Source organism: Falco cherrug, chromosome 6 (assembly GCF_023634085.1).
Source record: "Falco cherrug isolate bFalChe1 chromosome 6, bFalChe1.pri, whole genome shotgun sequence".
Lineage (NCBI taxonomy): Eukaryota > Metazoa > Chordata > Aves > Falconiformes > Falconidae > Falco > Falco cherrug.
The window spans coordinates 40,750,151-40,775,513 of NC_073702.1; the positions used below are offsets into that span (position 1 = coordinate 40,750,151).

The 25,363-nt window shown below is 39.4% G+C and overlaps 1 protein-coding gene and 1 long non-coding RNA gene across 4 annotated transcripts in view; one reads left to right on the top strand and one right to left on the bottom strand.

Annotated features, from left to right (window-relative positions):
• Nucleotides 1-4,756: 4,756 nt before the first annotated feature.
• Nucleotides 4,757-25,363, bottom strand: part of PACRG (parkin coregulated) — a 250,937-nt gene continuing 230,330 nt past the window's right edge. Inside the window, exon 6 of one of the 3 annotated variants that reach the window (XM_055714149.1) lies at nucleotides 4,757-5,505. In XM_055714149.1, coding sequence (XP_055570124.1) covers nucleotides 5,345-5,505 — 161 coding nt within the window. In that variant the 3' untranslated portion in view covers nucleotides 4,757-5,344. The remainder of the gene's footprint in view (nucleotides 5,506-25,363) is intronic. The other 2 variants (XM_055714147.1, XM_055714150.1) reach the window with 2 other exon arrangements.
• On the top strand, nucleotides 5,514-25,174 carry LOC114016892 (uncharacterized). Its single transcript, XR_008732815.1, has 4 exons — nucleotides 5,514-6,847; nucleotides 7,293-7,439; nucleotides 7,823-7,939; nucleotides 21,852-25,174. It is a non-coding gene; the product is annotated as an uncharacterized LOC114016892 (long non-coding RNA).

Sequence of the window (25,363 nt, forward strand, 5' to 3'; positions counted from 1 at the left end):
CCCCCTTTCCTCCTGTTCCCTCAATGCATTTAACCCACCCTCCCCAACACAGAGTTAAAGAGACTGGGATTTAACTTCTCTTTCAGCGTTCGTAAGGCACCAGGATTAGCTCCTATTTTATCCCCTCTCACCCCATGCCCTCATCAGCCAGGGTCAGCAGACCACAACAGAGGCAGAGCTGCAGAGGGTTCCTGTGCTCACACCTGCGAGCCAGCAGAAGGGGTGCAGTGCCCAAAACACCCCTGGCCACAGCCCCGCCAGCACAGCTGTGCCCTGCACTGCCACCCCAGTGATGGGGAGGGTGCCCCTTCTTCCACAGCTGGAGGCTTTTGCTCTATGCAAGGGGCGCTGTCAGTGAAAAAGGTAAGCAGCCCACCCCTTCCCCCTCCCTTTCAACTGGAGGAAGGGGCCCTGGGGTGCACAGCTGGCCTCCCAGTGCCGCAGCAGGGTGGCCAAGGTCAGGTTCTGCTGCTAACAGGGAAACGCAGAGGGAAGCAATGCTATGGCACACGCTGGGCACACCAGCGTCACTTGGCCCCGAGTGACGCCGCACAGCCCTGCTGTGCCCAGGGCCCCCAGCATTACCAGCTGGCAGTTTATGAGGGCTGCCCGGTTCCTCAGCTGCCTGGCTCACTCCTCAGTGTTGGTAAAAATTGAATATTTGTGGAATAAGCACCCAAACTGGCACCACAAAAGGGATACTGAGCACACGGTTGCCTCCCAGCTTTGTGGGAAACACGCTTTCCTCCCTGAGGTTGCAGGTTGTCCCCCTCAGCTCAGACAGACTTCCACCCACCTCACCAGCAGCCCTGCTGGAGGGCACCCACCACCCCAGAGGTGCTGCAAGACCCCTTCATCCCTCTGGACACACTGCCCTAAGGAGGGGAGAGCTCTTGGTGAGGAGCCCCGCAGACATACCCAGGCTGTATTCGCTAGGCAAGAAGATGCGTGGCCAAGATATGCCCCACCACATGCTCCCCTTCCCTCCCCTGACACGCCGGAAGGATTATGGGGCCGGTGCAGGGAACTTCTTGTCCTGCCAGGGCATGAACCTTCCTCTCCCGGTCTCCAGGAGGCACAAAGCAGCTCCGAGCAGTTGCAAGCAGACGGGGCTTTGTACAGATTTCCCGCAAACATCACTGCTTTTATTTAAAGCAGAAAACACAGGATGTTACAGATGAGTGGAAAAATGTGAACTGCCCCACTGCCTGCGGAGCCCCTCAGACTGAAGAATGCTTTTCTGGAAGTCAGAGGGTCTCCAGACAGGATTAGGAAAGCACATAGTGTCTGCTCTAGCTTTTTATTTTTGCCCTGCTTGGCTGCAGCTACACATCCCTGCACCCCGCGCACAAACACCCTCCCAGCCAGGGTCCCGTACCTTCCCTCCCACTTACAGCTTCCCATAGCCCTTTTGTATTTGACTCCTGGAAGGCCTTTTTCAAACTCCTTTTGTCAGCTCCGTCTCTTTGAAACACTGGAAAGCTACCAGCGAGAAGCCTGGCTCCAGCTCCCTGCCGCCGGTGCTGGCAGCAGCGTGCCCAGTCCTCTGCCAGGCTCTGCCCCTCCGCAGGCAGCCCCAGCCTGGCAGGAGCCCCAGCCCCAGCCCCCTCTGCCCCCCTCAGCCTCACACAGACAAGTTGTACCATTCAGGAGCTCAACAGCTTGCACAGCAACTGCTTTATGGCACCCACCAGCATCCACCAAGTGTCAGTTCCCAAAACCGTGACAACCTGTTACAGAGATCCCTTACACAGCTTTGGGGAGGAATCATTAAAAGGATTTTATTTTATTCCTGTTTTGATGATTATGCAAGACAAAGGCTGCCACAAGTAGATTGTTCTTTTCCCCCTGATGTTAGCTTATTCTTTTTATTCTTCAAGCTAAACAGCTACCAGCCAACCTAACACAACAATCAAGATAAACTGGAGACATCTCAGATAGTTCCAGAAAGCTAACACTTGCAACTTATTTAACAGTCCATGGGTCCACAGGTGCCTTTACTGATGCTCCTTACCTTGCGATTGCTGGAGAGCTAGAAAGCAGCAGAATACCCCAGAATAAGGCACAAACCACATCAAGTCTGTAAAGCCAAGTTACCCTTAATGGCACTATGCTTAATTTATACCCATTGAAACACCTGGCCCAGAGTGCCTTTTAATTGATTGCAATTAGGAACTGTTGATTGGCTTGCCCCTAGTGTCAGTGACCACAATTATATGATCTGGTGAAAAGAGAGGCAGTCGCTATTTTTTAACTACAATTCCATTTTTTGAGCATAGTAAAATAGCTAAGCAGTGTATTGAATGACAAAGTGTTACTCATATGCTTAAGCACCTGGGTCCTTGATCTTGTGCTTTATAAAGTACTCTGAGCTGTGCTGTAATTGCCTATAAATATGCTGCTGATCATGCTTAAAGGGACACTGTCAAGGTTGGCAGGCCTACAGTTTGACTTAGTAAAATGACATCTTAACATAGTTTTATTCTCAGTGTTCCTAAATTACCAACTGGTGGTTTTTATCATGCTTCTTTTTATCAGTCCAGTTCCTAGAATTAATGAGGTTATGGGAGAATGTTCACTTTTAAAGCAATGGCCCAGGCATAGAAGTAGTATTATAGAGGCTAATGTTCCCATCCTGAACATGCAAGTAAAAGCACTTCACTGTAAAACCTATTTTTCCTGATGTGAATGGGCATGACCTCTACTGCCCTTATGATTTGCAATAAAGTCACCCCTTGCTGAAGCAACGTCTTATGAAAGAAATCTTCAAGAAAGAGCTGAGGGGATCAGGTCTGGGCAAGTCTGCAGCTGCACAAAGTACCCATTTTCCATGATGTCTGTCAGTCTAGTCTTGTGTCCTAGTGGAGCTGAAGGGGAGGGGATGCAAGAAGAGTGAGTCAGGGAATAGAGTTACAAAGCTGGTGAGGAGCCTGCAGCTTCCTCTCATCCTCAGCAGTGCTGCCAGGATGCAGAGGAGTGATGTGATGGGAAGATCGAAGGGATGAGAGCCCTTTCCTGCACCGTCCCTTCTGTGAGCAGCTCTGTGGCTGGAGCCCAACAGCGAGGGAGCTGAGGCCAGCTATTGAGGAGTTTTTTGATCTCAAGCAAAGAGCAGTAGTGGGCTTTCTCTTAAGGACAGAATACAAATAGCTAAGGAGTGAAAGGTGGCTGGGGATTTTTCCTTTTATGAAGGGCTTGGTTTGTTTCTGAGCTGAATAGCGCAGCTCCCTCCAAGCAGCAGTCTCCAGCACACTCTGTACTCGCGGGAAACCTGCAGTGCCACAGAACCAAACCCATAGGTGCCAGTAAATGAAGAAGTATGGCTCATTGGTGCCAGGGACAATGCAGGACAGGGGTCTGCTGAGGGGAAACGGGGAGAAACTGTGAAGGCTGTGCTGATAGTGCCAGGGTGGCTGTGTAGAAAGGCATTTTTGGAAGAGAAGATGTAGCCTTAGTCCTCCTGCAGTATCCTGTTAGACTCATTGCTGCATGGTTTGAAGACAAAGCTCTTGAGCTTCCCAAGACAGGGGCCTGCAGCCAGGTTTCACCTTCCCTTCTGCCCAGGAGGTGAAAGATTTACAGACACCTTAGATGTGAGGCAGCATATTGGATGTGTCATCCATCACGGGGGTGTGTTAGTCACAGAAATAGACACTGTCTAAACTCTAGAGGCTTGAGGGAAGCCCTGGCAATGTGTAAAAGAAAAGAAAGGTCTCCAGAGCCTGGGAAAAAGGCACACCTTCAGCAGCCATGCCTCAACCAGGGGCTGGTGAGCATTCGTGGCTGGTGACATCCCTTGATGTTGCAGTTCCTCAAAGAGGCAGGAAGAGTAAAAATTTTCCTCTTAACTTTTTTTTTCAATTACAGGAAAGAGAAGGAAGTAAAAGATACAAAAAAATCTTCAGGCTGAAGAGCCCAGAGAACAGGAAAAGGCAAGTCTAATGTAAGTCCAACGACAGATTCAGCTTAGAGTTTCAGCAGGTGGGAAGGTGCTGGCCATGCTTCCAATATGCACCCAAGAGAACAGGGCAGCATAGGGGCTGTGTCTCTCACAGAGGCAAGCCTTGTAGGGTGTGAACATGGATGTGGCTAAGCACTTGGAAAAAGTCTCATGTGTCTAACACCAAAGAGTGCATTTTGAGCTCTAGCAGTTACAGAGAAACACTTGGAAGTACAGCTTGCTTATATTTTAAGAGCTTCCAGAAACCAGAATAAAAGCCAAATGAACCCAAAGTCAGTACTTTTAAAAATCTCATGGTTTTTATCTCATATTTCCTGATTTGTTTTGAGCTGACTTGGTATTTTTAAATGGTTGTCCTTGAGAATTGTAAAACTCGTTTTATTTTTTGTAGGTTTATTCCATAGAAATGCTTAAAAAGCAATAAAGTCAAACTCAATAGCCTTGCTTAAATCCATAATTATATCAATTCCATGGTGGGAGTATGCAGGGAGAAGCTAATTGAGTAGGAAATTGTAAGGGATTCCTGTAACAATAGTTACATTGTACAATATATACTATAATAATAACAGAAAAGCCACAGCAACCTTGCAGTTAGAAAAAAAACCCAGTGCCCTTTAAAAATATGTGTATATTCTGTGTTTACCCAGATTAACAGTGTCATTAGGGACAAATACATTATTTACATGATATCTTCCATCTGATTTATTGAAGTTTTTTCTGGGCTTCTTTTCTTCAAAACCGTGGCTATGCCTGATGTTTACCAAGAGGAACCCAAGTTTCATGAAAAGGTAAACACCTGGAAGCTGAGATCAGGAGTGTGTATGAAACATGAATTCATTTAATGACAGTGCCTTATAATGGACCATATAAATTTTCCTGCTGTAATTGGTATATACATTCAACAGTTTTATTGTATGTCAGTGCACATTATTCAGCACAGCTGCTAGAGAGGCACTGCTGAACTGGTGTTTCTCTTCCATGACAAACACCTATTAAGCAGTCAGCATAAACTCTTCTTGTTACAGCCTCTGACATCACCCTCAGGGCAAGCGGACACAGAACAGCAATTGCTGAATCGCGTATGAAAATTATAGTTTTATTGTCTATACAAGTGAAGGTTTAACTCTGATTCCTGCTCGAGTCAGCTCTGTTATAAAGGAGTGATTCTTTCAGGGAACAAACAAGCACAGTACACCATTGTAATCAAAGGAACAGGCACTATTTATGTATTGGAAAGCCTTGTTCACAATAGCGCTAACACTCTAATGCTCCAGAAGCCACTATTTTAGCAGCTGTAGAGAAAAAAAGCATGACTAACAAGATGCCATAGAATGTCAGATACAGTTTTTTTAGAACACATGGAATCATCCCATTTGATACAACTCAGTTTAATATGCATGACTGATAAGTAGGGATCATGTATTTAATGTTTATATAAGCAGTTTCTCCACCATGACGTTCAAAGGCTTCCAGTGTCTCTTCGATCAGGTCTCCAATGTTTTCACACTTCTGCTGGCCGTAGTCTATCCCATCGCCTGAATTAACTGGTTAATAAAACAGAAAGAAACAAGAATTATATTAATTTTACTGTTATGCTTTGAAATGATGACAGGATATTGCAATTGCTGGTCAGTCACTGTGCCTCTATTAGAAACTTCACTCTGTTGCACTAAACGGAGCTGAATTTGAAAACAGGATGGTTTTGGTATCTCTTTAAGGCGCTGCTCAGGCTCCGATTTCATATGCCTTCAAAATTTATGTACTCGTTAACTTCAGTAGCTAAGCAAAAATCCAAATAACAATAAAGCAAACATTCTTTTATAAGATGAACATGGACTCTCTCTTACACTGTTAATCTCTTAAAACCATTACTTCTTTATTTCTAATATTGTTTATTTAGGACAAAATTCTACTGCCAGAGGCATGAATGCTTATCTACAAAATGTGACTTAAGCTAGACTCGTTATGGTTTGAAATCTTAAACAGGTATTGTTTTGGGATTGTTCCATGTTCCATCATATTCACACACTTATGTTGTTTCTGTTAGAGGAGATGTCATGTGGCCTAAAAGAGAGATTTGCAATATAAAACAGCTCTCATTCAATTTCTGCTCCCTGAAAAATGTGCAAAATTAAGTCAGTGTCAAAAGGACAAAGTACTGTGGCCCCCAGATGCAGTAACATTTACTGCTGCTTTCTCTAACACGGACTAGAAGGGTGACACACATCCATATGCACGTAGCATAATTCTTTAAAAAAGTCAGCGTGAACAACTGTAACAGAAAATACAAGAATAAGAAACAACTTCACCTGCAATGATGCTCAGAGATTTAAAGGAGGAAAATATATTTCATTTTGGTTTAGATCAATATTCTGAAAACTATCTTAATATGGATATATTCCAAGACTTAGGTGAAAAAATAATTTGGTAGGAGCATAATGTACTCAGATCGGGTGCAATATAGTGGCCAAGTTCAGCGGCTGTTACAGTGCTGTAGGACAGTCCACATGCAATCCCTCAGTGGTCTCACTCTGGGCAGTGGTGGCAATGTGCCCAGGTCATACATTCAGCATCCCCAATAATGCTGCTTGCTTATTGACACTCTCAGCCAGCCAGCAAAGGACATATTTCTCAAGATAATGCAAGCAACTTCTTGGGTAGTGCCTGGTTTCACATTAGAAACTCAGCACACATGAGGGCAAGGGTAGATTTTGACCCCACTGCTGCCTCCACATCTCCAGGTCAGGGGCATGTAGGTGTACAACTGCACCCATCCTCACATCCTCTCCTGGATCTAAGCCCAAGGATCTGGATTTGAAGTTTTTGACTTTGTTGCCAGTAAAAACTGAAGAACCATGCTCATGAAGAAGGAGCTGATGACAACAGGTAAAAATCATCCTTTTGCTGTATTTTCCTGTAAAATATCAGATTGCACTCCAAGTTCACTATGTGTATATCAATTTGTCAAACTGCTGACACACATTTGTGTCACTTTGCTTTTTGTAAAATGTTTACACAAATACAGATGGGACAAACAAGGACTGGCCTTCTGAGTGAAAAGGCAGTAAATTTTGAGATAATTACTCTCAAGCATACAAATACTTTCTTGTATATTAACTGTTTATTTCACTGACATGAGAAGCCAGGGTTGTGACATCAAAATTTACTACAATGAATTTACTGTAATGTTAGAAATAACAGATTATGAGAATGCACAGAAAACACCAAGAGCTATTAAATAAAAGGATTGGCTTATACAGAATACAAATGCAAAAAGCCTAGCACATCACAACTGAGAGCAATTTAGTCTACACATGGTTTGCTTTTGCAGGAAACAACTGAGATCGACTGTGCCTCATCACTTGTGTTGCATGTGCACTGCCAGCACTCCCCAGAACACCTGGAGGTATTTCTGATTTCACTGGTTTGAGCAACAAAACCCCTGAACCTTGACCTAAGTCTTGGCAAATATGTAAAGGTATTACCAACTTTCCAACCATTTGTCTATTACCTGTTATTTTAAGCCTACACACAGGCTTTGCTAATGAGCTTACACAGCTTTCATAGTTCTTTCAAAGACGTAGTAAAAACCTCAGCTTTCTGGGAGTAATAGTAATACATTGCTAAGCAAGTTTTGAGGAGGCTGACAAGATGCTATGATAATGCTGGTAGCGGAGGTATTTTCCAGAATCCCATGTTACAGCCTTTATTATAGAACATAGTCTGTACACTATATGATGCCTTAGATGCTTGATTAAATGGTGCCTAAGAGAATGAGGCAATGATAAAGGAAATAGTCTGTAAGGGAAGACTGAATGTGTGATGTGCAGATTGTCATTACGTTTTTTTTTTTTCCTACAGACCATCTGTGCTATATGAAGGTTTGTATCCTCAAGACAGCCGTAATTCACATTGATGCCATGACACAAGCTACAATCAACAGTACCAGAAAGGTTATGTCAGCATCGAGGTCACCTGGTAAGTACTAAAACAGCTATCCTATGCAGTTATAAGAATTAACAAATCTTTCAGACAAAAAAGATAATCATTAACCCAACAGGACAACATCTACTAAATGGATGAGTCAGAATGATCTTCCCAATGCACCTAAGGGTAAATATCTAGTCATAATAATAATGATGATTAGTTGGAAAAAATTAGCTACCGAAGTATGGCAGTCTCTGCATGCCCTTCTCTCATTTGACTTTATTTCCAAGCCAGTTTGCCTGAGAAGCTGACTTTGTCAGCTACAAAAATGCTGCACATGTAAAGTGTGAACATGGATCTGATTCGAGCTCTTTATGAAGCTGTCCTTTGTGAGGGAGAATAAATCAACATGAAAACGCTAGGAAGCACATTTGTCATATCTTTGTCTTAAAGTGAGATGTCTGGCAAATTCAGCATGCATCAAGAACACTTTTCAGAGCAAATGTTTCTGTGTTTAGAAGAAATACATTGAAGGAATACTAATACAAATCTAGAGGACTACAATGAGGAAAAGATCTCATTTTGCCTTCCTGGATCAAAAAGTTAGTTCCCAGTCTCCTAGATCATGCATCAAGGGTTTCATGGTCCTTAAAGTGAAGTGAAAAGCTTTGCACCTGTCAAGACCTGTGCGGGCTGATGAAATCACCCAGCATGCCAAGCCCTGGCGCGGCGCTCCCTGCCCTGCCTTCAGCGCTGTCGGTGCCAGCTGCCGTAGCCGAGGAAGCCCCGCTCAGACCTTCAGGGACTGAACTCAGTGCTTGGCAGGGAATGGAGAAGGGTTTGAATTTTGCTTTAAAACCTGATTTGTATTTGAGTCTAGTCATGATTCAGGATATTAAAGAAACTCTAGTGTTATTTGTATTCCATCTCATTGCGTTTCAAAATTTCATGAGGCTAATGCTGCAAATACAAAATTGTATCACATTAAAGGGCAAGCAAGTTTCTGTCAATACATTTAGAGCTTGATATGGCAGTTTTGATGTCCTAGAGTGGATAAGAAAGGTAAACAACCCCTAAAGCTCAGTCAGACCTATTCCTATCTCCGGACGTTTGTTAGCATCTGAAAGTGTTCGAGATGTTCTTTCAGTTTACTAATTTTCACTTCAAGGCAGGCCAGATCTTGAAAAGAGGGGGTTTAATACCCCAAATATGCCATCGTACCTCTCTGGAGGTACCTCACAGACACCAGATCTGGCTCCTGGTGGTGGTTGTTCCCAAGGTTCTGCTTCACAGAAAGCACAAAATAAATCCAGAGCTTCATACACCTGTTACTGTAGGGATGTCATAGATCTTGGGATATTAGAATTTTCCCAAATGTTAAGAGTCTGACAAATGCTTATTGTTAGAGTACGGAATAATACTTAAAAAGACATTTCTGAAGAGACTGAGAAGGAAACCTCATGTGCCCAGCTTAAGCAGTTTTCAGTCAAATTGTAACTCAAAGGCCATTCCTTTATTCTTTACTGATGAAGTTTTAAGTGCATTTATACGCACACATATATTTCAGCTTGTATCAAAACAAGTGGGTCCTAGCAGAAGTTTTTGAACTACTACTAGTTAAAAACAGAGCGCTCTTGTTTAATGGTTTTGGGGGTTTTTTTGTACACAAATTGATAAAACCATTTGGAAAGATGATAGGCATCGTTCCTCCCTTTTTGAATCCTGAGAAACAGAGATACAGTGTCTTGGAACAAGTCATGGGAGGAATCAGTCACCGATCATGCTTTTTGACTTTTTATTGTAGATGATGAAAATAAAACACAGGTAAAATAGAACTACAGGAAAATAATTTTTAAGCTGCTCAGTTCGTCCTAGTTAAACCCACAGGTATTTTCAGCAATTAAAATGATTACAGGAATCCAGCACGCTAACCATTAAACTGAGTAGGATTTTTACTTAAAAAACCCAACAGTAATAGGATTGTAAAGTGCAGATATATTTCTCAGTATTGAACTGTATTTCTATAGTAAAGCTTGTCACGGAACAACATACAGTTAAGCAGTACAAACTAGCATTATAATATTTGGTGGAAAATTTCAGGACTTTTTTCTTCTAGGAGTCAGCATCAATACCAGGAAATAAATGAAAGCTGATTTCAGCTATAGATTGACATGCATCTATGACAGCATCCACATCGCATAGGTTCACTGCTCAGGTACAGTTCAGAGCTTAATTGATTTTTTAAACTCCTCTCGTTAGGATTAGTTTAATTGTCATAAAAGGTGTTGGCTTCCTGACCCAGTGGAAAATGAAAGCCCCTGATGAGTCAGTGTGGCGAGAGGGAGGAGGGCTCCTCTGCACCGCTCCTCTTGCCGTGACTCAGAGCTGTGCTTTGAAATTGCCAGCTCCAGGAAGCATGAGGTAGTTCGGTCTCCCTGTTCATTTAATTGAAGTCTATGAAAAGTCACAGGGTAAGACTCTAAAAAACCCCTGTCTGCTAAAAAAGAGAGAGATTGCCGGTTAACTTCATTCAGGTGAAGGAAGAGCCACCAGGAGGTTATGACTACTGGTCGTTATTAACCCAGACAGAACACCCAGTGTTCCATTCTTGAGGGCTCAGAGCAATGTGAGCACCAGCTCCAAATGTTTCTTAGGACACGTCTAGATTATATGTACACAGAAGCGCAAACTGGCCTCACGCAGGCCAGTCCCAAAGCTAGAGCACTGGAAAGATGAGCTCATAGAGTAATTTATGTTGGAAGGAACCTCTGGAGCCGTTGGGTCCAAATGCCCTGCTCAAAGTCAGCTCCATTTTCAAAGTTAGGTCAGGTTGCTCAGGGTGAAATATCTGTAGCTGCTCAGCGCAGAGTAATCCCAGAACAAGAAATGGTGCAGAGATCCCCTGGAGCTGGCACAGCTTTTCACCAGCCATTTCAAATGTGATGAAGGGAAGTGCTACTCCTGAAATATTAAAACGCATTTGGAAAAGGAGGATTTGCTGAAGTCACAAACTTCACAGGGAGAATTATTACCTGTTTTGATACAAAACAAACTTAAACTTCTAGCATGGTAACAGATTCTAACCTGCATACGTAATGTTGCTTCTGAAAGCTTAATCATATACTGAAGAAAGAGACATAGATTTGACTGAAAAATTAATAAAATTTCATTAACACTCTGATTTGAAACTATGAAAACATAATTTTTAAAATTATTAACATGTATCTTTCAAAACACTGTAAAACATTAAAGGTGAAAGTATTAATATACCTCAAGGAGACCAAATCTTTGAATATGCACAGACCTGTTTTTTGACACTATCAACACTTAAGAGTTCCTTGTCTTTTGCTTTACTTGGCTTTTCCTTCTATTTTTCATCACTAGTACAGAGTGTTTATTGCTTTACAATGCTACAATACTGCAGAGATTGCAGAAGAATGTTTCAATCCAAGAAGAAACACGTATGCTTGGAATTCTAAAAGAACACTCTTACAGAGATGTTTCTGCTTATCATAGGTCTTAGAAAAAAACAATTTTATACTTTTGATATAAATCAGCTAGGTATTATCTATCTAAGATGCTTCCAAGATTTCCTTGATTCTCATTGAAGGTATTTTGCTTTAGCATAAAATACAGATTCTGTCTAAAGTTATCTTCCATATGCAGCTAGCTTTTAGTTATTTCATAAATTAGCATTTATTTTAAAATGTAAGTGCTGTTACTATAAATACTGTTCAGAAAGTCAACAATTCAGTAAGTGGAGGAAGTGCTCTGATTGGAAAGGAAGCATTTGACTGACTTACAATGTTTTACTAATGATGTAAGCCTACTAGAGATAGCTGTAACTACTTGTAAATTGCTGCAGTATAAAAAAACCCCCAAAGCCAACAAACCAAAAAAAACCAACTGAAAATGAGCCAAGACAGCAGCTGTTATCACAGTTTTCCATTTCCAGGAAATGTTCGCAACATCAGATGTAATCCTTTCTAAGCCCAGAACTTTTTTTTTTTCTTTTTTCAAATAGAATTACAAAACCAAAAAAGAAATCACAGCTTTTGTAACAAATTATATTAGCAAACTCTTTGACCAATAAAGTAAAAAATAAGAGAATATTGTTGTGGTTTTTTTCCTCTATAAGTACTTAAACTTCTCCAATAAATTTAGACTTTGAAGTTTGCCTATGTTTGTGCTACTGATCAATATCAAACAAAGTAGTATTAAATAATCTTAGATAAACAACGTGCTCAACAGGGGAACAGAACCTGGAGGCTGAGATCTCTGTGGCCTTGGTACACTGTTTGCTGTTCAAAAATTATACATTAGTCACAAATCATGCTTAAAATGCAAGAAAAGTTACACTGCTTACATGAATCTGATGTTCTTCCAGTTGTTTTGAGTGTATATAAGCTAGTACAAAGTAAATACTATTTTTTAGCTGGAAATCATGTGTGTGTATGCAAAATTTGCATAGCTTCGCTGGACTGATGTGAAATATATCTGTTCATCACATTAATTTCTCATCCAAATATAGCATAATTAACCTGAAAAGAATTAAAAGAAAACCAAATCTTTGTATATGTGTGGAATAAACATAAATTATTTTTTAATTTAATTCACAGTGACAAAGCTTAAAGTCCCCAAATCCTTTAAAGATCGTTGACTTCAACATGAAATGCAATCCTACAACAGCCAATTTTTAACATTGAGTTTATTCATACTTAAACTCAAGGTGCTTGACAATCCACCCTCCTTCCCCCACTGGAAGATTCTCATTAATATAACCAAAATCCTTTTAAGGAAAATCCCTAGCTTTTTCTTTACAAGCAAAAAGCTCAGTAATTTATTACTTTGTGTTAATAACTGTTGGTATGTTTGTACATCTGTCACATAGTAATGGAATTTGTCCTGTCTAAATTCACTGCTTAAAGTCATTGCCATTGAAAGACCCTATTTGGTATAGCTTGCCCATCAAAAATTTCATTGACAACTAAATGATTTCAAAGACTGCTTCCATAACTTTGTGACAGAAGGGTGAGGCCTTTATTGTCATTGGAATGCAACCATACAAAAACTAGGTCAATGTATTAAAAAAATCCCATCAAAATTATGGGAGCAAGTTGTTAGATATGCCTATAAGTTGCTGGATATGCCTGACGTTGCCAGTTTTCTAGTTTTTCTGTTCCCTAATTAAGCGAAATAGCCAAGAACCCAAAGTCAACAGAGGGTGTTTTAGCAGAGATTTGAGAAGGGACAAGGAGATGAAAGCTATGAATGAATATGTGGGTTTGCCAAGATATCTTTCACTGCTGTGGGACAAGGACAGAATTTATGCAGTTTAAAGGACAGCTAGCACTGAAACTGGAATGTGCTTTTTTATCCTCAAGCCAGACAGAAAGGAACACTCTGCTCCCCTAAATATCTATACTACAAGCATAAGGATGTCTCCTTAAATTTTTGTAATACATATTTTTTTAAGTAAATTGACTAATCTGATTACTGTTTCTTTCTGACTTTTTCCAGTTGGATCAGCACATATCACAGATTAAAAAAAAAAAAAATAAAAATTACTTTCCCAAGATAGGAATTTGCATTCCTTTTATGGTGAACATGAAGGACATAAAAATAAATACTTATCAAAAGCTAGTTAACAGCTATTCATTTTATATTAAGAAAAGCATACATTTGAATTTATTATAGCTTTTCAAGCAAACAGAAAAAAGCCAATTTTTATACAACTAAAATGTATCATAGTGTGTAGTCTTTACTTACAAGAATGTCAAACAGATAAAAAAGAAAAATTGTGTCCCCTAAGTGTGGTCTTTTGCAGATTCACAGCTTTTGAATTGTGAAAGTTGAAGCCTTTTGAAAGCAATATAGGAACCGCATATACACAACATATGGTCTGATTTTTGATTTTTTTTAAAGCTTCGGGAATCTTTAACAAAACTGTCTCGTATTTATCTTTTCCAACATTTTCCTTGCATTAAGTGTGAAGTTAAGTGAATAAGAACAACCACTTCATTAGTGACTCTAAATGGAAAACCTGATCTAGTGGAAGGTGTACCAGCCCGTGGCAGGGGAGTTGAAACTAGATGCTCTTTAAGGTCCCTTCCAAACGAAGCCTTCTATGATTCTATGATTCTTGTTGTTTAAATTATACTGACACCTTTTGTTGCTTAACCTGTGATTCAAAAGGGACCCAAGTATGAAGAAAGCAAGAGGCTCAGCAGCATCCAGCCCAACGTGCTGAATGACTGAGGTTTTCTCACAATAAAATGAATTTAATAAGGAAAGCTGTAATGCTTTGGGAATCATAGAACCACAGAATCATTTAGGATGGAAAAGACCTTTAAGATCATCGAGTCCAACCATTAACACAGCCCTGCCAAGCCCACCACTAAACCATGTCCCAAACTGCCACATCTACACGTCTTTTAAACACCTCCAGGGATGGTGACTCAACCACTTCCCTGGGCAGCCTGTTCCAATGGTGACAACATTTTGAATGAAGATTTTCCTAATATCCAATCTAAACCTCCTCTGGCACAGCTTGAGACCATTTCTTCTTGTCCCGTCACTTGTTACTTGGGAGAAGAGACTGACCCCCACCTCCCTACAGCCTCCTGTCAGGTAGTTGTAGAGAGTGACAAGGTCCCCCCTGAACCTCCTTTTGTCTGGGTTAAACAACCCCAGTTCCCTCAGCTGCTCCTCATCAGACTTGTGCTCCAGACCCTTCCTCAGCTCCATCGCCCGTCTCTGGACACACTTCAGCACCTCTACATCCCTCCTGTAGTGAGAGGCCCAAAACTGAACACAGGATTCGAGGTGTGGCCTCACCAGTGCCAAGTACAGGGGCACCATCACTTCTCTAGTCCTGCTGGCCACACTGTTTCAGATACAAATCTGGACACTGTTGGCCTTCTTGGCCACCTGGGCACACTGCTGGCTCATGCTCAGCTGGTTGTTGACCAGCACCCCCAGGCCCTTTCCCACCAGGCACTTTCCAGCCACTGTTCCCCAGGTCTGTAGCGCTGTGTGGGGTTGGTGTGACCCAAGTGCAGGACCCGGCACTTGCCCTTGTTGAACCTCATACAATTGGCCTTGGCCCATCGGCCCAGCCTGTCCAGATCCCCCTGCAGAGCCCTCCTGCCCTCAGGCAGGTCAACACTCCCCCCAGCTTGGTGTCATTGGCAAACTTACTGAGGGTGCACTCAATCCTTTTGTCCATATCATTGACAAAGGTATTAAATAGAACTAACGCCAGTACTGAGCCCTGGGGAACACCATTGGTATTAACTCCATTCACCACCACTCTTTGGGCTTGGCCATTCAGCCAGTTATTTACCCAGCAAACAGTGCACCTGCCTAAGCCACGAGCAGCCAGTTTCTCCAGGAGAATGCTGTGGGAAATGGTGGCAAAGGCTTTACTAAAGCCTAGGTAGACAACACCCACGGCCTTTCTCTCGCAGGACCTGCCTTTCATAAACCAGTGCTGACTGGGTCTGATTGCCTGGTTGTCCTCTACGTGGCGTGTGATAGAGCTCAAGATGATCTGCTCCATAACCTTCCCTGGCACCGAGGTCAGACTGACAGGCCTGTAGTTCCCTAGATCCACCTTCCAGCCCTTCTTGTAGGTGGAGGAAATAAAGATACATGCAAAAAAGCCAGTATCTCAGATTATAGAAACTTACTCTTCTTGTACATCACTTCAGTCTTCTGAAGCGATTCTTGAAGAGACTGTATGTTGAATGCCAAGAAGACACTTCTGTATTCTGTGGTACACACATTATTGAGGACATACTATTACTAGCATGACACTATAGCTGAACAAAAAGAAAATACAGCAGATGGTCATCCCAAACAACTTAACCTTTGCATCTTTTTGTGATTTGAAATTATTAAGCAGTAAGCTGAAGAAAGAGTTATGTGAGGAATGGGGATGAGAGTTCTCCAGTATAGCTTACTGAGTTCTTCAAATCTTGTTCTGCCATAAGCTAATTTTGTAAATATTATTTTAAATATTGGCATTTAAATACTTCCTTTACAGAAACCTTTAGCACTTTTTACTGATATTAAATGAACTGAGAAACCATGTGTTTCTCTGAACATGTATTTTTCCTGAGATAAATCAGTGAAAGGGAGATTGGTTGGTGGCACATTGTGAAACTTGCATAGCCCACCTCAATGGTTACTAAAAGTCAAACATCTCAGGTACAACTGCTTATTTATCTAGCTTGTCATCAAGACTGCAGGGACTCAAATAGTGCAGCATGCTGGTACTGTGAGCTTCTGAATTGTCTATTTTAATTTGTCTAAGAAGAACCACTTAGCTGAAATTGAAAAAAAAAACCACAACAAAACCAACCAAAAACCAGAAAGAAACTGAATTGCAATGGTAGTTTAAATTACTCTTCTGATAACATCAGTATGTATGGACAAAGGCAAGATATTTACATGTTTTTCCAGTAACCTGATGCAGTGCTTAGACCACCTACTGAGATTTAGCAGACTGACACACTCTTGCAATACACAGCAAAACCATTTGGGTTTTTGCCACTTATGCAACTTGTGTATGATTACTTCGTTTACTATCCAATATAAAATCATTATTTACTATGCCGCTATAGGTATCATAGACTCTAGACTGTTTTTAAAAAGTACACCTAACTTTTTTACAAAGGTATTGCAGTGTTAAATTTTTAAAACACAAGCGTTTTATCGATGCTTAAATACAATTGTTCAGAACAAAGAAGTAATTGCACACAACACAATAGGATGGGAAATAGCATTTTTTTTAGATAAAACTATTATTCATATATATTACAATATGTTAATAGAAAAAAATTCTCTAAAATTATATACTTATTTTATTTTGCTTCATTAATTTTGTTCATTATTTTAAGAAAATGGTATTGTTCCAGTAAGAACCGCTAATTCAGTACCTTTTTCCTCATTCCAGATAGTATTTTTCTGAAAAAATAAAAAGTGATCATAGGTCCTAGTTGTTGGAGAAAGAATTAAGGGTATATTTTTCTGATTTATAGTGTCCATGATACAATTTTTGTGTTGGCATGTATGAATATAGCAAAAAATAATGCTGCTATTTCTCACATCACACCTGACGAACTGCAATCATCCATAAACACTTAATCTCTTAAGGCTGTACTTGTTTTTACACATTTACTGAAAAAGGCCTTTAAACTTATCTGTTCTGGGACTATGTGTAGAAGTAAAAATGGCTTTTATGAGTGTCAACAGGATATATGACATGCTCAGCAGGGTAAATTGGACCCTGGTTAACACTAGTAATACCTTTATGATATCTGTATAGGTGTCATCATGTAGAAAATATCCAACTGCTAACAATGCAGCACTTCTAGTTCAGTTTGTAACACTTTTCTTAATAGCCTTTCACTTCACTGCAAGAAGTAGTGAACCTGAACAGTAAAGCTTGAAAAAGAATCTTTGCTTCTCAGATGAATTTGTATTTGCCTGTCCTAAACTGCTGAAAATATTATGTATCTACAGGCTGATGGCAGTGTTCTAGTTACAGCAAGTTCATCTCCCTTGCAGTGGTCATTTGAGTGTTTGCTATTCTCACATGTTGCTGTGCCAGAGCAGTAAGGCACAGAACTAGAAAATTTTTAACTTGCTATTCTCCAGCCAATCCTGGCAAATATGACCACTTACATTCTCCAACATGTAGCTAAAGCAAGCTACATTTGGTAATTGCATTCTTAATTTTTTTATTCATCATTCACCTGTCTTACAGCCTTTCCAGCCCTGGTGCCTGACAAGCCTATAACTGTTCAACTTCAGAAGGAAAACAGCTCATAAACACACACGCACAAATGTCAGGACAGGGAGGAAGAGTCAAGGGAACCAAGTAATAGGGTTGAATGCTCTTGGTCAACTCAGGCTAGCCTAGAGGTTTATAACCAGCAGCCAAAAAACCAGTTAAATAGTGTGGCAGAGCCCAATGTGGTTGAATATTTGTAACTTTGCATTTTCATGTATTATAATGAACAGAAGTAAAAAACTGTCAAGAAAATTCTTCCCTGGCAACTTAAATATGCTTTCTCACACTTGGATGATTTGAGAATACATGCACACATTCTAACTAGCTTTACATTAATAACAATGAGATGGCCATTCCTATCAAGGAAAGTAATGAGGGCATTTTTTTGGATAAATTTGGAACACATTGAAAAGATAACCTGTAAGACAGCATGACTATTATCAAAGTGGAACATATTTCAAGAGTAATACTCTCTTGCAGTTTTCCTGAAATGCTTCTTGCTCCGTGGATAGGGTCAGCCTCCAGAGGAAAGGGAGAAGTAACATCTCACAATATTTCTTTATCGCCTCCCTCCAGCAGGCCACAGACGGCTGTTTCACCTCTTACATTGTTCAATGCTAATCACTGCGGTGAGTTTACTGGTCTCTGATCCAACTCTGCAGCTGCAGTGCTGAATTGGTACCTATGGAAGCACTAACTCAGGAGTAACAAACTCTGCTTCAGAAAATTATCACTGAGCATTTTTGGACAAAAGCAGCTAGTGCAGAATGATGACTTTTGAAAGAAACTAGGGGATGTTATTTTAAGGGAAAAGAATAACATATACTGGTTTCCATAAATTCATGTGAACAAAATTATTCATGAGTCACCAAGAAATTTCACCACTGAATGGCAATATCTGGAAAGTTCTTCCTGAATCACTTAGCCTACCACAGCCAAAGTTTATTGAGTGCTTCACTGATAAGTAAAAAGTGGAGGAAGGGAAGCCATTTGGCTAGTTAATGTTCTTAAGTATGCTCCATAAAGGTTGCGATTTATATTACTATATGCATTATGGATTAGCATAGTTATTTTGTAGTGTAATTCAAAGTATCCCACTGGATGCCAATAAATGTTACATCTGAGCCTGTTGAGTTTCGGCTGGCATTTTGTAGCAAAACATGGTGAAAAGATAGACAGACTTATCTGCACGTGTGTAGCTAGGACCCAATATCTTTGCTTTACAGTTCTGAGTAAGATTCTCAACTACTTACAAGTTTTCTTCAGGAAATGATTAGAAGGGAATGTCAACCTTATTAGTGTAAGTATAGGGCTCCTACAAGAATGTGTGATATCAGCTTAAGTATTGACTTTTTAAGATAGAGAAGGTGAACTGAAGCTGTTATTAGCTCGTGAGAGGAGAGGTACCTACAGCCTCCCAGTGCTTGAGACCTCTCCTCTTCTATTGTCTTCCTTCCTTTTAATTGTATGGATAAAAAATCATGAACCAGAGATCTCTTGCTGGTTTGGTAATATCCTCATTTTGGAGAGGCATAAACTTTCCTTTCTACTTAACATCAAAAAATGCTGAAAGAGTCAGTAAGTCATTTTAGGCATGCTTGTTATTAGACCTAGTGCCTCAGCCATCTGCCTCAACAGCTCCTGAAACTGCTGATAGTTTTCTGGCAGAGATTATAACCACTGTCACTGAATACTCAGAAGTCATGGAAGAAGTCAGGCTAATATTAGTTTATTTACATATCCTCACTATTGTAATATATTTATATCTAGTGGCTCAGATTGGCTTAAACAGGGGTTATGGTTCTAGCTCTAGGGGAAATGGTACAATAAGAACTTGATTTTATAGGAGAGGAACAACGATAGCACTCACAATTTTCAGCTGACAGACTGACTTCACACGTCCTTGGAAAACAAATGCGAAGAGTCAGGCAGGATTAGAGACACAGGGTAGGAGACAACATCATGGTATAAATCTCTTAAAGTCAGAATGGAAATTTCAGACCAAGTTAGGAATTGTAACACTTAATACCTGTCCCATGGGCTCTGCAGGAGAATCAGTAGAGCTGCACTAGACTTACCTCACCACATAAAGTAGGAGTTACATCCCCAAGAACAGTGTTCAAATGAGTGAAGGGCTGCTGAGTGAGTCCCACAGAGGTAGCAAGTGGGCAACAGCAAGCAGAACAGTGTCTAAATCTTGCTTTTCTTCAAGACTCAAATATTTGCATCCACCTTGGAGCTACAGCCCAGAAATTTTCCTGAGGGTAGATACCTATTGTCATTCCTTCTGGGTAAGACGGTATGATTTCTTTAAAACCAAGTTGTGCCACAAGACAGTAATGATACCTGTTTCCCATGGACGTGTGCTGGTTTTGTGCTACAGGTCTCTGCAGTAATAATTCATTCCCTACAGGTTCTACCAGCTGAAAGATAGTATAAGCTAAGGCTTGTTTTTGTGTTGTATACCCTACCAACGTTTCTCTCATCATGGGCATAAAATTGGACCTCTCCTTTCTACCCAGATACTTATTTTTCCAGAAACTCTGCCCCTTTTCCAGTTTGACTGAATTTGGAAAACAAGTTTTAAAAGTTATGGGAGTTGAGGTCAGGGGGGAAGAATTACAGAACAGAATAACCTTGTGATCCATTAAGCCTTGCGTTTTTGGAAGTCAGGAAAAAAAAGGTGACTAAGGGCAGCAATGGCTGCCTTAGCTTTAATTGTTTGAAAAGCTGGTGGGGAAGCACCCTTCCGGGAAGCAGGAATGAAGTCCAGCAATGCTGAGCCTATGTGGTTTTAAATCTGCATCTTTCATGATCAGGGAGATTTCACCCAATTATCATATTAGCTACTCATGGAGAAAGGCTCTTCTGACCTCTGTGCTTATGATTTGGCAAGTAAGAAGCTGTGAGACAGACCTTTTGTTAGACTGTGAACACGTGCCAATGTTTTCAGAGGGACCCAAAGGTTAGCACCTGAATCCAATCTTCGGCAGCTACCTGAGCGGGCTGATCCTGAGCCCTTACCAGTTCCCAAATGAAGGCTGCAGTGAGTCAGAACATCTGTACATGAGGCTAGATATTTAAATGCCTAAATACAGAATATATCTACGGTGCCAAGTTTTAAGTGTTTTGACTTGAACTAACTTCCTAACAGATGGTTACTCTGCATCTATCTTCATTTATTTATGGCTGTTTATGTTTTTACAGACATAATAACTGATCTAAAAGTGATAAAAGCGTATTCTTCATCTTTTTATTTCTTTGTATTGCGATAACAGTTAAAGGTGTTATTGTAGGGCACAATCTATATAAATTACATAAAGATGGTGTTTCTGTGTCACACTCACAAGAGTATCTTCCAAATATTCAAGAAAAACTGCTGTGGCCATAAGGCAAAGTGAACAAACATAAGTTAAATGTTGGCATTATCTGTAACCTTGTAAGCTTAAGCAAGATATTACCAAAAAAACCCCAAACCCCCAAAAATTTGAGAAAAAGGAGGAGAAAAGAAAGATAAAGAAGATATTTAACCTTCAGAAAATGGCAATCAACAAAATTAATGCAAAATTTCTCAATAAGATAAATCTTATGCTATATAAAATGCAGTTCTTGGTTTCATAAGCACACAGAGGTCTGATTCAGGAAACTGTCATGCAAGTGTGTAAGTAATTGAAAATTCAGGACTAAAGTGTGTTTATTTATATCAAAGCATTTCCTAACTAAAGAAGCAAGCAGGCAAGGCAAGCGTGTACAAAGTATTAAGAAATGAAGGGCCTAATACTGCTGTGAGCTATATTCGTGCCTCACCATGTGAATCACTGAGTTTCAGAAGACTAAATGAGAGAGGGAGTTAGCTTTTCTTTGCCCACTAAAGTGATTAATTAGCTTATTTTCAATACAAAAAGTACTAGCTATGCTGTTATCTCATAACTTTTTCATAGTACCAAAATTACAAGAGAACAACAGCTATCCATTATCCCTCTAACAGGAAAAGGCACATGTGAACATGAAACACTGTGAGACTTTGGTAAGAAATGTCATGAGAGAGAAAATTTCTCAGCTTTGAAGTTGTATTTATTTATATGTAAGCTGTAATATCGAGGAAAGCAACGTTTGCTGTAATCTTTTTCTTACATCACTGTGACATGTATTTTTAATGCACAGCCTTAACTATAACCATCTGAAGAAGATTCAGAAGATCATTACAGTTGCCAACATTTATTAAACAACTTCATGGGTACTGTAACACCACTGCACTTGTACTGAGAAACCAGATCTGGAAGGAAAGACAAGGATATTTTCCCACTGAATGATAAAGATGGTTTATTTCCATAAGCCAAATAAATTTTTCAGGAAACATAAACTAAAAAAATTATTGATGTAGAACAGTTTTTATCGCATCAGCTGTAGAACTCCACTGGGAAAAACGGAAAGGAGAAGCCCTTAGGCCACATTTTGTGTGACCTAATTCTTTCAACGGTATGTTTCTGCAAATTTTTAGGAAGTGACAGCACAAAAGAACAACAGTTCCCATCACGATGTTTTCATGGAATCTCTGCATAACCTCCAAACACCAGACTTTGCACCAACACTACAGTACATAGTTTTGTTGTAGAGTTTAATTACTTTTGGATGTAAATGAGCAGAAAAATAATTATCACACAACCAGCAGAAGAAACTGTTATGCTTCTATAAATTTCTGGTATCCTACTGCTGTGATTGTCAATTTAATACTTCAGTCTATATGCTGCTGCCAGTTAATGATTAGTCTACTACATTTTGATGAAATTGCTCTCCAGTCAAGGGAAATGAAGTAAAAAGATGAGGGGAGAAAAGAAACTAATATTGTTAAAGTCTAATTAGAGCAGCAGGGCCAGTGCTGGACTTAGCTGTGATGAGGTTGTCTTTCTGTTAAATTCGATACATTGAATTCAGTGAGAGCAAGATCAAATGCCATGATTTGATTTTCGTGGGTGAAGTGTTAATAGGAGTGTGGGTTAACTTTTTTCTCATGTTGTGAAATTGTTTTTTATATTAATGTAAAGCAGAACACATTCATTCTTGTCTCTGAGAGTATATTTCTAAAATGTTCTCATTTACTTTCAGAAGGATTAGCATGACACAATTAATTTTGAAGCAAATCACATTCCTTTCATAAAGAAAAAAATTTGTTCTTTTGACTTCAGCATCATCAGCAATATTCACCAGAACTTTTTAACAGTTTAACAGTTCAACACTTCAACAGTTTCCTATGTCAAACAACCATTTCTTGCTTATATGGTTTTAATTCATGCTGGTTTGTTTTTAAATGAGTACTTGCAGCAAGTGGATATACTTTCATTTAGCAGCTTAAGTTTTTAATTTAACAACTTAAGACCACATTTTAACGATAGTTGATAAAAACATAATAGTTAAAAAATAATGCTTTAAGAATGTAATTGGATTTTATCTGAAAAGAAAGAAAATGTATACCCTGATATGAAACTCTGTTTGTCTCCCCTACAACACCCAGAAATAATATTTCACATATTAATGGCCATTCACAACAGCTTTACTAGCCATATATTCTGAAACGCTTCTGGATCCATGACATGTGAACTCACACTTGGTACAATAACTGTTTATAATAAAACCTATCTGAATGCCCATAAATATATATTGTGGAGAAAGTTTCCATCCCTCAAATAAGAATTTTAATACAGAAAGATCCAAAACATATATAATTTAGATAAGGTAGAATGGCATTTAAAATGAAAAAGGTCAGATGGATTTAATACACATTTTTCACTTTAAATTGTGCACAGAGTATATTTGTAGACCTTTGAAGCTGATGGGAAATGTGAGTGTTTATTCAGCTGGAACTTTAAGTATTTTTATATACAATCATATGTTCCCTGAAATAGTTTAAAGTAACTACTACAAATAAATACTGGGATATTGTACACACTTCTCAAGTATTCCATAAAGCAGATTAAAAATGCAATATGGACATCAATTTCTTAATGTTTCATAGTACCTATTCAATAGTAAAAAGCATCAATAGAGTTTTGTATTTGATTTTCTAAAAGAATCACAGTCTCCCCCATTCCTTAATTAGTCCATGAATACAGGGAAAATGCATATGATGCCTGTAGAATTATCTTTTCCGTTTAATTCTGCTGTTCTGAGTACTTTAAAAAAAATATCTTTAAATAAACATCCTTAATATAAACATCTATATTGGCAGGAATATTTTCATTGGGGAATAACAGTGAGAGTCCATAATCTCTGATGTCAATAGTTCCATCATGCGGTTTATTTACCTTTAATGTGTGTAACATTCTCAGCTTTCACCTTCCCTAGTGTTTCACAGACATCAGCTCTTATAATAGAGCAATTGTACAAATTCAGATTCCATCAAGACAGAAAATGACCAGAGAAGAAGAGAATACTCTGTTAAATTTTACTACAGTGATCATCTTCCAACATATCACCTTATACTGCGGGATCCTCAAGCTAATTAGGCCATCAAAGCAGTCCATTTGGATCACTTGGCATTCAGTCAGAGAATGGTGAAATCAGTCATGGATGACGGATTAGTTCACAATTTTGGAAAAGGCCTTTTTCCACCTGAGACCGACTATAAAGCTGTACCCTAGCCAGCTGTACTAAGATTAGGCCATGGCTTTTTCATTGCAAACTACCTGAATGAATTACTGATGTTTACATTACTTTGATGTAAGTCCAACAAACTCTGATTATTGGTATCCTTTAAACTCACCCGGCCAAAGATACAGTCTCTACCCTAAATGTGAAATGTTTTTCCCCTGTACCGCAGGGTACATTTCTCTGTGAGGAGACTGTCATCCTCAGTTGCTCTCTTTTGTGTTAGTCATGAATCTATCAATTTGAAAAACAAAGCTCATGGGAGCAGAATATAGGTTAATTCAATAAACAGAACAAAAGATTTCAGTTTTGCTGTCAGAGGATATTAGATTGACCACAATTCTCTCAGCTTTCAGAACAAAGCTGAAAACTCACTTCAAATTAGTATCCTCATAGTCACTATACAAAGCAGCTAAGAAGCAGAAAATAGGACATGGATCAAGGTGGAAAAGGTGAGGTTAAGAATAAATGAGATTGCTGAGCTATTGTGAGTCTAATTAGTTTTTGGAAAATACTCAAATCCTATGATAGGTAACATTAAAAAAGTCTTATTTATATGAGAAGGTGAGAAATACTTCACCATGGAAAAGTATTTAAGGTTGGGAAATGTTGGTTTAATAGAAAATAAGATAGGAGGGGGATTTTATTTTGTTTATTTACATTTAAATAATCACATTAAGTAATAAATGTTTTGTGGCTGTTACTATAATCACAATTGATTACTTACTAGCAATGGTTTCTGAAAAGGAAAATGTTTTACGTTAAGAAAATGTGCTATTTAAAATGCATGTGTATAGTACTTTGTATTTGTAATAAGATATGGATTATAACTGTGTAATTGACTGACATTCAATTAAAAAGCTTGAAATTAAGTAAAGATGGCTGTGTATTGAACTGTTGCATTTTAGTGCACTTCTGTTGGCAAATCAACAGATAGCTCTTGAACTGTATTATCAAGGGTGTAGAACCATAATTTGAAGAGCAGAGTCTGTAATCAACATGCTTATCTGTCCCTCAGAGCCTCAGAGCTG